The 17,365-nt window shown below is 35.4% G+C and overlaps 1 protein-coding gene across 1 annotated transcript in view; it reads left to right on the top strand.

Moving 5' to 3' along the window:
- Positions 1 to 17,365, top strand: part of LOC145668089 (uncharacterized) — a 428,593-nt gene that overhangs the window by 372,795 nt on the left and 38,433 nt on the right. The window contains exon 6 of the mRNA XM_081735605.1: positions 9,400 to 11,177. Coding sequence (XP_081591731.1) covers positions 9,400 to 11,177 — 1,778 coding nt within the window. The remainder of the gene's footprint in view (positions 1 to 9,399; positions 11,178 to 17,365) is intronic.

The raw sequence follows: 17,365 nt of genomic DNA, 5'->3' as shown, positions 1-17,365 counted from the left end.
CATGCACTTAGCGAACAATCTTTCGCTACATGGTTGACAACTTTCAAACAATTAAAACAAAGTTTGTTCTGTTTCGCAAAACTTAATCTTTTGGATACACTTAATTTCTGAAACTCATTACACTTGTGCAACGCATGACTTTGTTGACAAAACGAACACAAAACATTAGTACTCACATAAGATTTTCTAGCATTTTTTACATCCTTAACAACATTAGATTTACTGACATGCGACTTTGATTGTGTAGACTTTACCAATTCTAAGGCCTGGCATTTATTTTCTAAAAAGACATGAAGTTCTTCTAAACTAGCAAACTGTTCCCTATTTGTTTGATTTTCAAAGTCTTTACGTGTTTGTTCATCTAGCTTTTCCAAAACTAGCTGCGATAACAATATATCCTCCAAAGGAGTATCTAACTGTAACGCCTTAAGTGCATTTACATTACTTATAGTTTGATTTAATAATGTCCTTAAGTCCGCCACTGAATCTTTACTGACAGTCGGTAATGAAAACAATGCCTTTACATGAGCAGTTGCTATTAGCTTTGGATTATTATACCTTTTGCATATCATTTCCCAAGCAAGTTTGAAATTTTCACCTGTTACTGGTATATTCTCAACTAATTTGCTTGCTTCACCTGATAATGAGGACAACAAATAATGAAATCTTTGAATATCATCTAAACTCTGATTGTTTACAACCAAACTACTGAAAGTATCATGAAAATGTCTGAAATCTATAACTTGACCTTTAAATGTTGGTAGCTTTATGACTGGTAATTTTAGACACCCTGTATTCGCGGTTGAATCACCTGACGAACTTCTATTGCTACTACTAGCCTTCTCAGCTGTTTCAACAATTGACGTCATTTTTGCAAGAGTATCGTAGTAAGTAGCTTCAAACAACTCCCTATCCTGTGTATATTCATCGTTTTCGTCCTTTAATTCAAGCTGTTTTTGCACTTCATCGTATTCTTTGAATATATTGGGTAAACGTGCACACCTAACTTTAATTTGCATTACATCACCGTCTGCTCCAAATTGTTCAACAAATGTTTTCATTCTTGTAAGGGAAGCTTTAGCTAGGCCTCTTGCCTTTATAAGAGAATTAGTATTTGAATCCATTGCTTGTGATATGTCTACCTGAAGTCCTTATAACAACAGACCTTTACACAAGTAAAAGAAACAAAAAAATATACTTAGCTACGTGACTGATACATTGCGCCTTTGTTTTTCTTCAGATTGCAATGCACAGCTGAATGCGTAGGCGCGTACGTGATAAGTCCACTAGGTCAATTTTGCTTCTGATTCGTAACACTCACTGTCTTTACACACACATAGTCAATATGAATGTTTGAATGATTCACTTATTCTTTTTCTTGGCACAACACTTCCTCCATTCGGCACTGGAGGACCAAAAAAACTGTTTGTTTACGTTCTTAAATGTTCGCCATTTACTTAACTGGTAATGGACTGTCTTCTAACAATGAAAACTTCCAATACTTGTTTTTAGTTTTTATTATACCTTACTAATTGCTGGTTTTTAACTAACACTTAAGATAAACCACAAAGTACATATAATAACTTCACTGTGTTCATTGCACTTAAATAACAAACTTAACTTCAAAATTATGGAAGAAATGTTCGTGCCTCGTGCCTTATGCACCGCCTCTCTTCAACACTTTCCATCTTGAATAACAAATGAAATCTAAAATTCGTAAAAACAGTGTTTCCAGTTCTTAAAAATATTACTACATAATATAAGACTTAACAAGTAGCAATTAATACAGGGATGCAAATAAGCAACAAAATTTTACTAGCCCAAGAAGAAAACTACTAGCCTACATACTACAATAGAAATCATTTACTTATCTTCAGTATGATATTAAATACTCGCCCGCACCGATGAACCACTCGCCCCGGGCGAGTGTTCGAGTGGTTATTTGCATCCCTGAATTAATATAATAATAATAATGGATAACTTAAAGCTATATAGACTACTAGAAATAGTAACATCTTTTGGCCGTTACATCTGTATGGATATAAGCATAAACAAGTGCAAGCCAGTATATATGCAAAGAAGGGAAGGTAATAAGCACAGAAGAATTTCCAATTGAAGAACATTGCAGCATGGAAGACTTAAAAGAAGAACAGAATACTATGAAACGCACATTACAGGAAGATTTCCATTCAAAAATTAAGGTGATATTCAAAACTCAGGTTACTAATGCTAACAAAGCTAAAGTCATCAACATATTTGCATACCCCTCATTATATTTTCACTTGGCTTAATAAAATTGACAGGCACTGATTTGATTAATTTGACACAAGTGATTCGGACTGTAATGCCAGAATTCAGAATGATACATCCAGAAGCAGCAATATGTAGAACGAGTGACACTCCTCACAGAAGGAGTCGTTAGTATCCCAGATATTTTGAAACTCCGCCAAGAACAGATTGAAGACCTTTGCTAATATTTCATAAACAAGAAAGAAACCCACCTTCTGTTTCATGTGATATGTAACGCAACGCAAAAGCAACATCACTCCATCAAGCAAAGACAGAGTTAACCACAAATTATGAATCAGATGAACAAAAACATATCAAATGGAGACTAAAACAACTTCGTAGAACCTTTAAGAGTCACATAGAAGACAGTAATACAGATAAATGGCAATCAAATGTCTGGCTCAAGATTACTGGAACCAGCCTGAAACTATTATAAACATATTAAAGCAAAAAAATACCGGTTGAAAAATCCAGAAAATGTGATGACATATCAGAAACAATTGAACATACCACGCAATGGCTGACATAGAAAAGCTAAAAAAAAAAAAAGCACAACAGTGCCGTACAAACCATTTACTAGTCTCCGGCACATAACATAGAACTAACCAACGACACAAACTATACCACAAATATCAACCCAACCCAGTACTTGAAAACTATAAATACAGACTTAACTAGGGTCGAGAAATCTAAACGGATGTAACGATACCTGCAAACATACCTTACATTCATCAATAAAATGTACTGAGAAGTGAGTCTTGTAGATGTAGAAGTGCCACTGACTATCATACGTAAAACATTTCGTACAAAAATAAACAAGTACTATAGACTTGGCAAACGAAAAAAAAAAAAAAAAAAAAAAATCAGAAGGTAACAGTAAGACCAGTCATCTCAGCTACAACTATTTTCCCTAAAAGCACTGTGACACACTTGAAACAAATAAAACGCAAAACATCTGTTTAACAAACCTACAAAATCAATGGTTCTGGACATTGCCATATGGTCAGGAAGTTCTGTGGGGAACTCCTTAATTTACACTTGCTAAAGACCAGTCAGATTAAGATAAAACAGGTTTAAATCGATATATATATATATATATATATATATATATATATATATATATATATATTAATAATAATAATAATAATAATATACATATGTACATAACTGGTGTTCTTAGACCCTGGACTCAAATAATGGCCCAAGTTCAGTTAGATAACGTGTGGTCACTATGTGGATTTTTTTTTTTTTTTTTTTTGGTGCCATTATGTGTAAATCTCTTGACCTGCTGTTCGCTACATTTTACCTGAAGTAGCTGCGTAATTGTCTGACGATGATCAATCAACGTTGAAAATTACATGACCGAAGCATTTGGATTCTAACTGAAGCTATTATTCAACATTAATTATTTCTTTTTTAAGAAGCTAACAATAAAATTCAAATATACTTCTGCTCCACAGCTACATACAGTATATAGGGCATAAGCACGTGATTCATTGTTCGGTGCGACTAATACCTATGTGAATGAATTTAAAGATAAGTACTGGGGACATGGCGTAGTTGTAGAGCGCTCACATCTTATGCGAGGGGTTAGTTTTTTGGTCCTAAGCGGTGTGAATTTATGGTGGACAACGTTGTGTTTTCTTCTTATTACACCAGTTCTTTTATAATCATCCACCTTGAGTAATCTTCCGTCTTTTTTTAAGCGTAAAGGGCATAAACTTGGGACTTCAAATTAAACATTTGATTTTCATTTTAAAAGATAAGCACTGAGGGTCATGGGTTCGGCATCTTCATGGACAGAACTACTGTCACTGTCAATCGTAAAAGACGTTATTATGAGAAGGTCGTAGGAATAGTGGTTCAAGCGACTGATCGATTTGGAATAATGGCTTTTAAAGTCATACTATATATGGAAAATATTTATTGGAATCACGAATAGAATCAATGAAATAATGGAACAAAGAACACACTTCGACTATTTTTCGTCAAAGTATATATCGATTATTTCAACTGTTATTTCCCAGCTGTTGTTTATTTTGCCACGGCGGATGACAAAACATTTGTTTCCTAACAACATTCTCTGAAGCGTTACTCAATACGTTTCTGATGTATTTGCCATTTCGTAGTACTTCATGTGTAATTATAGGGAGGTTGCTTTCATTTGTTCTTTCCTCCCCCTTTGTAAATTACCAAAATGTTATAATGCTGACATTCCCATTTGTTATTCTCTGTTAAGGTTCAGAGACTGTTGACATTTCAACATCTCTTCACATCAATAGGTACATAACATTGTGTCCTGTCTCGCATGTCGCTTGTAATCAATAATATCGTCGCGTTCTTCACGGAATTACGTTCAAGCTCAATTTAACAGATTCTGTCATGTGAGAAGAGCGTCCAATTTAGTAATCCTTCTTTCTCTCAAAAGAATATATACATTAGTCTTTGCAAGTTCGATCGGACAGTCCAAATCATTCCTAGTTCTAATTAATTCCTTCTTTTCGCTTTCTACAAGACTAACCAGTATTTTATTTGTTTTATATTTTTCGTTGTGGCCTAGTGGCTAACTCGTGTCGTTCTGTGCCCATTGTGCCGGCTTCGATTTCCGGTGGTAATACTTGACGTGAGTACATCAGATTCAGTATTGGTTCGGATCCCACTATAAACTTTAGGTGCATGTCATAGAGTCTCAGTACTGAAAAGGAACGTTGAGCTCTATTAATCAACTAACTTCCTATCTTTCATTTTCATTTTTTGTGTGTGTGTTAGTTCCGTGTTATCAAACTTGAGAATCATGTCATGTTGCAGGAAGATTTCTTGGTAATTTTTTGTTCAATTATTGGTTTCGTAATATGATTATCAGTGATTTCTTTATTCTCCCATCTTTCTTCACATTTAATCTTCACATAATTCGTTGTATCTTCTTATTTCTCTGATTTTCTTCCTCCAATTAACTATATACTACCTCACATAGTCCTTAAAATTTTTGTTGTATTTAAGTATGTTTTTCTGATTTGCCGAGTTCAATTGGTAGACTTTTAAGGCTACAATCTTGAATTAAATTTTCAGTCAGAGTTTATGTGATCTTGATTTTACGTTAAGTACTAGGTATAACCTCACCGCTAAGGGGTGTTAGAATACTAATTAAGCAAAGAGAACAAAAAACGGCGTGAGAGCTTTAAATATTATAATCCATTGTTATATAGCCATGCTGCAGAACTGGACGCTAAGCCCAAAATCAAATGAATTAAATAGCGGACAATTTTGTGTACGCAGATCTAATTTCCACTTATCACTCAAGAAAAATAATACTTGCTTAAAATTGGTCTTTATTGTGGTTATTTCATACTAAAGCAGTTTTCGTTTAACATCTTTTGTAATTATAAACAATTTTAAGTCGTTTCCTCTTGTGTCTCATAAGTAGTTGTTAATGTTGTCTTGCATGCTGTAAAAGTACATTAATGATTTAGTAAGAGTTTCGTTGTTTACTTAACAAAATTCTTTCGCCTTGGTTATTTCTGTTTTCAAAATGTGAATTCTCGAAACACAATTAATTGAAGTTTCCTTAGTTCCGTGAAGTAATAATATGTTGTTAGTTTTATTTTGTTTGACCTAATTACTCAGAAATGTTTTGTTGGCCTAATTGCTCAGAAATGTTTTGTTTAGTTGGGCTAATTGTTCAGAAATGTATTGATCTTACCTACTAAATAGAAAGTAAATGAACTAACACTTATCCACGTGAAAAGGCACTCATGTTTAGGGATGATTAAATAATATTATAAAATAACCTTGTCAAGGTGGTAGGAAGAGCAGTTTAGCACTGGAATTCGGTTTTCTCCAACTTTTTATTATAAAGATCTTTTTATATACAGTAAACACACACAGTCACTGTAAATGTGGCACGAAAGACCAATACAAATTTCTCTATGTAGTTTGGGTAAATAGGTGTTCGAAGGCCCAGGCAGCTAAGGGAAGGATACGACAGAGCTCCAGGCAAGCTAAATGTAAGTGGTTTAGGAATTCTTAGTGCTTCACGCAAGCAGAGAGAAATTGAGGTCCCGTAGAGCTCCAGGCAAGCTAAGCGGACAGGGAAACCACAACTCTAGGCAAGCTAGGTGGTTGCGGTTAGGATCTTCCAGTGCTCTGGGCAAGCTATGAGAATGGGATTGCCAGCCGAAACTGATGCCTATGAAGGTCTTAACGTCTAGTTTTATATCCACTTCTGGATAGCGGTGGCGCTAGTTGTTCCTCTTCTGTCACATGACTTGATTATGATGAGAATACTAGTCGTCTGCTTGCTTTCAGTAGTTGTAATGAGAGAGTACGTGGTTTTGCTCACAAAGAAGCAGCACGTGTTGGTGTTTACAAATGTAGACCACGTATAGGATATTACAATACGAATGTGAACTTTAATCCTTTGAAACTTGTAAGAGAAAAGATAGCGAACAAATACAAATGGCAGCAGCTACATGGTCAACAAATAAAGTTACGGAAAATGGGATATGAGTTTCAAGTAGCTTGAATAATTTTAGTATTTCTGTTAAACGTGAATAATGTAATTTGTAAGTAATATAATGACCTACTGCGTTCAAATGCATCAAACTGTTTCAGCATATATCTTTTGCCTTCAGCAGTAGCTTTGGAAACTTACATGAAAGTTAAGAATTTAAGGTTTTCATTTTGTACAAGACGTATTTACGTATAATAAAGGAATAAAATTTCAATGTACGTATTCTTGTTCTCTTTATATAGTTGATGAAAATTACATCTTTAAATACTCCTGGTATCTTTCTCAAAACTTCCAATGTCTCCTAGAAGTAAATCAAATAGCCTACTTACAATTTCAATACGTTAATTGTTCTGCCTTTTTTAAAACACTGAAAAAGTATCCAGGCACGTCACTTTCACTGGTTTAACCATTGGCATATAAATTGACCAACTAAATAAAATCTATAAATAGGCATTTTTGCTTGTAATGAACTGAGTAGTTTAAATAAGTGTGGCACCGAAATGTTAAATACACTCAGTTCGTTACAAAGAAAAATACCTATTTGAGTAATTTTAATTAGTCAGCTTATATATTAATGTGTAAACTAGTGAAAATTACGTGCTTGAATATTTTTGGAGTTTTTTATTTTTATTTATTTATTTATTTATTTATTTATTTGTTTGTTTTTAAAGAAGATGCTCCAATTTAATATGTGGAGGAAGAATTAAGTATTGGATTGTAGGTGAGCAATTTGATCTACTTTTAGACGTTCCGACAGACATCAGAAGTATTTAAAGATATCGAAACACTTAACCTAATAAACAGAACAACAAGAATACGCAAGATACATTAAAATTTTGTTCTCTTACCACATAAAAGATTTCTCATTTCTCAGAATCTCATTTTTAATTTCAAATTGAAAAATAAAAAAATGAAATGTTATTTAACTATTGAAAAAATTATTATTATTCCATTCCATAGTTATTAATTCATTTCTTTTTTATTTGAAATAAAAACACGTCGATATTGCTTAATAGGAATTTCAAGTTGATAATAAACTGAACATTCATGTACTCTTATTAAGTTTATAATCACAATATTAACGTGATAAGTGTTTTTCAATAGTGAACAAAATTCTACAGAGCAAATTCTACATTCCACATATAAAGAAAGGGTTATTCAAAAAGCGCGCCGGTTTTGGATCATCAGGCAGATTTTTGTTTTTCGGTTGCCGACATCTTTTTCTATTGTTGTTCTACCCGTAGACATTCCGATTGCCATCTTAGTCTGAATTTGTCACATTTCTTCAGTCTTATTATATCGCAACGTGTGCTAATTGTGAAAACTTTTTATCAGAACGGAGAAAGTTATGCAGCAACTGTTAAGCGACTTTGCGCTGTTCTAAGGCGAAATGAGGCACGAAATGAATCAACAGTTCACACACTTATAAAAAAGTTCATTGAAAGGGGTTCAACAGTGAACATTAAAAGTCCTGGGCGTCGTCGTAGTGGTCGTTGGCGAAACCCAAGTGGAAATTTGTCAGGCAGCAGGCACGTAGCGAGGATTTAATAATAATAATAATAATAATAATAATAATAATAATAATAATAATAATAATAATAAAGGCGGGGCCGTGACAATGAAATCCTGTGGTCATCACATCAGGGGCTCGATCATTCAAAACTATTTTACTGGCAACATATATTAGTTTGATAGGACAATAAAATGACGATATGTTAGTAAGTATTTTAATAACAAACTATGCAGAAATCTTGAGTATAAGATTTTTTAAAGAAAAGTATTGAAAAATATTTTACAATATTTACCTTCCTTCCTTTGTTCATTCAAATATAACAATTTTCCTTTCATTATTACCTCAACTATTATAAAAAGTACATATTCAATAATATCTTGTAAAATATTTTACATCATCTGCATTCCTTTCTCTATTGAATCAAATGTTAACAGAACTTTCTTTCTATATAACTTTTTTGTTTTCATTATTCTATCAACTACTGTCTGTTCCAAATGACAGGTTAGAGCAGTAGAAAACTGTTTCTGAAATAACATGTTTGATACTGCAGAGAAGCAATGACGAAAAATATTATAATAAAAAAATATCCACACTGTTACAGAACGGCACTATACTTTCGAAAACTTGAAATTTCCCTGACTTTTCCAGGATATCCACTCATTCTCCATCATATATTGCAAGTAATACAAATCTCCTCATAAGAAAGAGTAACCAAAAGCGAGCTGTAGCTTTTTATTTTCAACGCTGATTCTTCTTTTTGTCGTTTCTTTTTGTTTCATCCTTCCTTATTTTTTTCATATGTTTCGAAAAGCGGTTCCGGACCCCTTCCCTTGGCTACGTGCGTGCAGGCAGTCATAGCGAATTTCACGAACCGAGTTATTGCATGCCAGCGCAGAAGAGGTGGTCATATGCCCGACGTCATTCACCACCTGAAATCAGAATGTGTAATGAACATGTTTATGAATTTTGTTAGTGTGTTTTGAAAAAAGAAAGTTCATAAGTAGTGACATTTCTCTCACACCTGTGTATTTCAAATCTGTGATACATTTTTTTCTTTGTCCTTAAACTTTGCTGTATATTCTTACAGAGGCTGTTGAAGGATCTATATCACAACGGACTCTACGTAGCGTAAGTCTTGACATCGCCAGCCAGAATTCTGCTCGTATGAAGACTCCAGAGACCACCCCGATCCAGAAAATTAGTGAGAATAACCACGTCGAAGGAGAGCTTAGTTCGCCTGAGTACGTCAAAAGGACTGTAAAGCTATTTAACAGCATTGCTGGCAGCGAGAGCAGCGTTGTTGCACCGAACGTAGTGCATATGAATGGAGGTGTTAATAAGGACCCTGCCAATTTATCTAACGGTAACACGGTACACGAAGATGATAGCACGAGTGTTTCAAAGAAGCCGTCATATGTTGGGTTATCTTGTTCTATAAGTGGCTACACAAATATCACTACGTACAATTCGAAGTTGCGTGAAGGTTTTCGATCGAGGGATCATAGTCCAGCTCGTTTTGTTTTAGGTGTAGATAAAAGTCGTGATGCGAGCCCTTTACGGACCGATATGCAACACCAACAACAAAGTAGCAATGAAGCAGTATCCAATGGCGTTCATTTGACAACTCCAAAGCTGTCAGGTACGACATTGGATTATGGACACCGCCTAGTAGCCCCGTCATTAGTGCTTGAGGTAGGTTCTGCAACAGCTTCGAGAGGCTCTGTGTCTGACACTAGCATAAAAAGTGCAAGTAGTCCCATTCCTAAAATTGTTACCAATTCGGCAGCAGACAGTATTAGTAGCAGTGGCGGTAAAGTTAACGAAAAAACAGTGACTTTTAGTACTAGTGAAAATGGTATAATGAATGGGGACGCTCATGGTAAAGATGAAGTAGATGAATCCCCAAAGATGATGGAAGGAAGACTGAAAGTTGATGGCGGACCAAAGCGCGAGCCTTCACCCTCACGCAGTCCTGGTGCTGTACGCGTTGTTGAATTTACATCACAGACAAAAAGTTATGTGCAAACAGTGACACGTGCGTTTTCCTCTTCTATGTCCTCGAGTGCCACTACCGTGGAGAAGAAAGAGACCAGTGCTAGGGATAGTAAAAACCTGTATTCTAGTAGTAGTGTCTATTACTCAGCAACAGAATTGACCAATGTACAGCAGTCTTCATCCTCTGTTGAAACTAACTCTGTTACGTCATCCTCGATGTCGAATTCGTCTAATAAATCCTTCATCCAGCAACGAATTGAGAGGCTATATGGGCCTGGGGCATTGGCACAAGGGTTTTTCCGTAAGACCAAACAACAAGTGAAAGGGCTGCACGGTAGTGAAAGTGAAGATGTTGTCACTCACGGCAAAGATGAAGAGGAGGAAACACGAAATCTGAAGCCGAAAACTAGTACACCAGAATTGCCTGTTCTCAGACATTTGAGGCCAGAGTTCCGCGATCAATTACCGGTTAGACCAATAGTCCGTAAAAAATCAGAAGATGCTATTTGTGGCGATACTTCGTCTGCTCAAGTGAATAGTGTGGTTGAACAGAAGAGTACTGAAGAGAAAGAGTCAGCAACGCTTAGTGTAGTGGATTCTACGCCGTCTGTGAAAACAGAGTCCAAAATCGTAGACTTAACAGAAGAAACAACAGGTGATCATTGTATAGATAACGCAATTACAGATGTCTCAGCTACCATGTGTGCCTCTGTGACGAAATCTCAGGATAGCATTCCAGACCTTCAGCCAGCAGCTCCGGAAGTGGTTCTACCGACACAGGCCTTGCTGGTGGAACCTGTAGATGTAGCAGAACCTGCTTCTTCGGAGGGAGCAGGAGATCAAGAGAAAGATGGCCACTATTTCCTTAAGGTAAGCAGATTTATTTTGTATGTTGTAAGGAAGTATTATGTATGTGGTTAAACATTATGATATCGATATGGAAATATAGACAATTTTAGAGGGGAATAGTCCGTAGTCAAGACAAAGAAATTGCCGGGGAAACAGTCAATTTCAGCAAATAGATTGCCAATGATGGTAAAACCCTGTGAAAATGTCGATGTAGTGCTATAGCAGATTTTTGTTCGTGTGTTCTCGTCTCTCTGATGTTACCTTCTGTCCATTTGTAAACATCTCGAAGATAGCTTTATTGTGTGCTGAGACGATACAAAATTTCGAAGTTATTTCTAAGTTAGCTTTCCCAAAGTCGAGACTAGATAAATTACTTCTCTCATCCAACAGTTGTGTAGGCATAAAGATTTATACAAATCGTTGGCTCCCGACCCCAGAATTACTTTTTCGAAGATTGTCTCTGAAGTTGAGATCTCTTGTTTAAAAAAAGTCTTTAGATCTTCCTCCTTTCGTAAATGAGTTTTTCCAAAGTCGAGACATAGATAAATCACTTCTTGAAATCCATAAATAGTATATTAACCATATTTCATGTAAATCGTTGGGCCTATTATTACAATAACTTATATTATTTGAAAAGTCTCTGTTCGATGTTTGTTCGCTGCTTATCTTTCTACTGTACATTCTTAATCTTCAGTACTCTTGTCCTCAAGCTATGAATTTATTGCAGGTACTTTTTCACCGCACCTGGGGTGCTGATCGTAGTGTTCTTTTAGGTTTACACCAGTCTTAATTTGGTTCAGGCTACACTATGGTTGTCTTACTTGATCATATGCTCGTTCCTCTCTGCTGAAGCAATTTGACCCAGTTCTTCACCAGGACATTCGGCTAGCAATTGATGCTTTCCACACCTGTTACTATGATAGTCTTTATGTTGAATCAAACGAACCACCATTACCCAATCTTCGTAAGAGACTGCTAAGAAATTATGCAGCTTATGTGCGTTTTATTAGTTACTATCCATACAGTTTTTCTCTGCGTTGGTCAGATTTACCAACATATCCTAACATATCAGATTTACCAACAGTTGGTGTGCAGCATATCCTTGGGCTACATAGTAATGGTAGTTCGTGCCTAAGAAAGACTGATTGCTGACGAATTTTTGTGGCTATCTTTGTGTGCTACAAGTTTGTATTTTTCTACTCTGGCTGTTGACTTCAGCAAGGCTTCACCTTCGTTTGTCATTACATTCAAAACAGCACACGTGTACCCGGGAACTCTAGGATGAGTTCGAGACGTTGCTGGATCAGAATTCTAGTTATAGTAGTTCTATATGGACGGTTCCAAAAATGAGAATTCTGGTGGCATTGTCTTCGCCACGGACCAAGACAATTGAGATTTCAGTCTAGTCTCTATGTCCTGAACTAAGAGCAGTTAAGCTTACCCTGGACAATACGCTTCAGCGTGCGCTACGTCGTATGGTTATCGAAACTAACTCACGAAGTGTTCTTAGAAGCCTTCAGAGTGTCATTCTTATGAAATGCCATTAACTGCAGCAAGGAAGCTGTGTTGTGTTGTCGTTGACTGCTTGGTGTTGGCATGTCGGTACCGGGGAAACAACGAACGTGTCGACAGAGTAGCCAATAGTTAACACTAGAGCAGTAGTGCTCCGATTTCTGTAGCTATCCAATAGATGTGCTTTTACTGCCGAGTCGACTGAAACCAGCCCAGCGAAAATAATCACCATTGCAGAGCTCATAGCAAGTCACTTTTTTAAAAACTAAAAGTTACATTTTTTCACATTTGCCACTAAAAGTTACTTTTTTGGAAGGTAAAGTGTCTTTTTCGTGTGATTTATGTTATGCATTCGCAGTTTTCTAAGAAAAATATACAAATAAATGGAAAAAGGCAGAAACTTGTTACTCATTACTCTTCTGAAAGTTCCAGTACTTGCTGCCACATGTGAAATTCTCAGCTTTATTCTCACTTCAGCTTTTATTCTTTCTAAAGCTCTCAAGGTGAGGTTGAGAACCCTTCTGTGTCTATTCTTTCTTCTATCTTAATAGTCTTTTATTTTTCTCTCGTAGTATTTAGTTATATATATATATATATATATATATATATATATATATATATATATATATATATATATATATATATGTGTGTGTGTGTGTGTGTGTGTGTGGGTGGGGGGGGTTCATCATGTTCGTCTTGTGTTATGCTTCTTGTATGTTCTTCTTAAGAGTAGGTGATAAGTTTGAATATTTTACGGCTTTGAGAACTCTCAATGCTAAGTTAAAGATGAAACAAAACAACAAACAGAGAGGTGATGGAGAAATCGACAAAGGAAAAAAGGGGCATGATGAGATTTTGGTCACTTTTTCGTGTGCGTTTGGTCACTTTTCAACTATTTACAAGAGACAAGACCACTGTGAGCCCTGCCATTGTATAATCCTTGTTTAGGCAGTTAGAAGATATCTCGTATTAGTCACAGACAGGGATGAAGTGATCTCGAGCACTTGCATATCGACACTCTTATCTCGTAGATCCCCATTTCGTGCGTGAGTCAGTGCCTTTATATTGTGAAGAATATCTTTCCGTTGATTATTCAGTATATTTTGTAGAATGTCCATAATACTCAGACCTCAGTACGTTTAGGAATGCTTAATAACCTTAGTCTGGTTTTGGATATTAACGCTATTTTTAGTGACCATGTTCACGCTTTTGTTGGTTCATTTGAAATGACTAACGTCCTGATGCTTTTCTTTTTCGCCTTTAACTATTTCATTTTACTATTTTTTACTTTATTTGTTATTTATTATTTTAGCTTTTTCAGAACATTTAATTTTTATTGTAATTATTAGTTTTCATATTTATTTATTTTGTGTTCTATATTTTATCCGAGCGTTTATTTCCAATTTGTTTCTCAAGTCATGCGTTTGTTCATGGTTTTTATGTTTCCCAGTAAAATAAATAAATAACAAACAACGCCTCCGGTGTTGTTTTGTTAATATGAGTGAAATAAATAATTAATAAAGAGTAACCTCTTTGCTGTTGCCCCTTGTAATTCCCAGGGCAGCTGACATGCCCTTTTCTCGTAACCTTGGGCTTAAATATCATTGGAATTGTCACCAAACAGCTTAGCGTGCCCGAAAACTATGGATTCGACGTTAATAGGGTCATTTTAAACATGTTACATTTTTCCCTTCCACTCACGACCAGGGGGGCGAAACTTGAACTTGGCCGCGCCGGCAGTATCACTATTCATCTCAGCAATTTCAAAAACTATCGATTTGGCACTAATATCCATCGAGAGCTGCCTCGTGACCATCCCGGGTTCGATTCCCGATGGCAGATAATGTGGTTCGGATCCCTCTTTAAGCTTTAGGTTCACATCTTATGTAGCCTTGCTGCTGAAAGGGACGCTAAACTCCAATCCACCACCACTAATATCTGTCGTTTCTGACATTTATTTTCTCCTTTTATGCATTTATTTTTACCCTTCCAAGCCCTCCTACCTAAGCGGAAAATCAAATAAACGGCTTTGTACGTGATTAGATTTGTTGAAGATCTGTATCTGTGTACCAAATTTGGTGGCTTTAGGTGACTTCTTTCTATGCGAAAATTTGATGACAGACACACTACACACACTTTATTTTATATAAAAATATAGATAGATAACTTATATAAAATATCCTACGTCCTATTACTCCGTTAACCAAACTGTTTCAACGAACATGCTTTATCTTTATGTGTGAAAAAGTTGAGAAACGTAGTACAGAACACATCACATTATGGAGTTGCTCCAGCTCATTAATTCTAAAAATCTATTAATTTCACTATGTACACATGAAAAAAAATCTTGAATTCTTTGAATTGAAAATAAAAGTAACTTAGTTGAATCTCTGACATGAATTAATATGCAGTTCTGAAGAGAATCACAGCCGCTAAACACTAAAATCTTCCAACTTAAAACTTTAAACACTACGATAAAAGATAAAAACGTTAGTTTACTTACAGTTCTCTGCAAATATTGGAACACATTATGAAGTTTATGGGAGACCCGGGTTCGATTCCCGGCGGGAGCTCATGTGGTTCGGATTCCACGTTAATCAGTAGGTCCACGTCTCATATTGCCTCGCTGCTGAAAGGGACGCTAAACTAAAATCGACTCAACATTATGAAGTTTGATTGAACAAGGCGTCCCAGATAGTTGAAAATAAAGGACAAAGTGATTGGCTTTAGATTCTTCGTTGTTTCATAAAATAGCAAATCTACATATATTTGGAATATTAACGCGTTGGAAACAACTCTATAATGTTGTATTTTTATAGCTATGAAATTTTTCATTCTTCCACCGATAAAGACTGAGGTTGTCCATCGAAACAGTTTGGTCTACTGAATAATAGGATGCTTTTGGATCTTCATTTTTCCTGTCACCATGGAGTTCTAGGGACTTTGTTTCCGAAGATCTATTACATCGTTCCAAGTTGTTCTGCTCATCTATGTCGAAGTATCACATAAATATACTGTACGTATATGTGGGGAATTATTACAAAATTTTATTAATTTATAACCTTAATTGCTGAAGCTCGAGGATTTTTTATGTATTTTTATTTATTTATTTATTTGGATGTGAATTTTATTGTATTTGTAGGAAAGTTGTAGTTGATTTTTTTTTTCGTTATTTCTGATAGATACGTGATACTTATAAATAAATGCTGGCGTGGCGCAGATTGCAATAGAGGAATAAATGCAAAGATAGAACTTGTTCCTCAGATACTGAATCCACATCAAAAGGCCTTTACTCGCTATCTCGTACTGTTTTGGTTTTTTGGAGCGTAACATGAAACCGGAAGTGCTAATTTTTGATGTCTATCACTTTCAGTTGCAATAAAGGATTAAAATTAGAGGGAAAACGTATTCTTGTCATATATATATATATATATATATATATATATATATATATATATATATATATATAATAAACTTCTTGTTGCTGTTTGTTTCCGTTTTATTCGTTATGCGATTAGTGTTGTAACCGAATAACAGTTCACCACTTCCGGTTTCAGCAAATAGATAAACGACGAGACAAAACTCATTCTTGGGACGCTAAATCTGTCAAAAAATAGCTTTTCGATATCTCTTACCGTTTTTGCTCTATAGAAATGGGTATCGAAACCGGAAATACTAGTAAATTTCAATCACTTCCAGTTTTGATACTGTGTTGCTGTTAGTGATGATATGATGTTCTCTTCAGACGCTGCATTGATTGCAAGAAACAACGCATGTCCTTGTATGTTGTACGGCGATAAACGTTGAAACCGAAAATGCATCATTTGAATCTATTCATGGGACGCTGAATCGATTTCAAGAAACCACATCTCGATATTGCTTAACGTTTTTTCTATGATACCTGCCGACAGACGGACATATCCGTTCTATAAAACTTCCGACACTTATGCATAGCATAGTTTGGAAGTTTAATAAATAAAATGTTGTTTGTGCCCCTCACACTGGCACCTCTTCAGGAAACTTCAACGTAATAAAGACAATAGTACCCCTCTAAAGATTGAAAAAATCCTGACATTCATTGACCTATTAATTTTGTTACATTTACTTGTGTGTTTCATCAGTATTCTTTCTTTTCTTTCTGGCTTTCTTCAGTTCACGTTTCAAAGACTACTTATTGCCGTTATCATTGAGTTACAATTCTTTGTTTTTGTTGTATATCCGTTCTTCAGAAGATAAAGTTGATACATGACGTTTTACGTAAGGGTGAATATAAATGTATCCATAAAGTGTTGCACACCTTTTTCTGAACACACATTAAAAGATAGGAAAAGTTAAACTATTACCCATTATCTATTATTATTTTCTATGATCTCACAGGGAGTAGAAAATTTTTATTTAGAAAAAAATAAATAAAAAATATATCACCTTTCTAAAGGTGATAAAACAAAGATTTCTGTATTTTACTTATTTTGTAGTCTCTCAGTTTATATAAGAATTATTCTTTGTCGTAGAAATGTAGTTGAAGCGGTTTGTCTACAGATTAAGAACGAGGCAATCTGAACATGTGTTTTCATGTCTATTAAATCGAAGTCGTCCTGACCATGAAGGGACCCTGTAAATCTCATATAGACTTTTTGTGTAAAAAATGATATCAAGTAACAGTATCTTTACTTAGGGATGTGGGATTCTTATATGTT

This window comes from Thermobia domestica, chromosome 13 (genome assembly GCF_964235325.1).
Source record: "Thermobia domestica chromosome 13, izTheDome1.hap1.1, whole genome shotgun sequence".
NCBI classification, from domain to species: domain Eukaryota; kingdom Metazoa; phylum Arthropoda; class Insecta; order Zygentoma; family Lepismatidae; genus Thermobia; species Thermobia domestica.
This window is presented reverse-complemented; position numbering and strand designations above follow the sequence as displayed.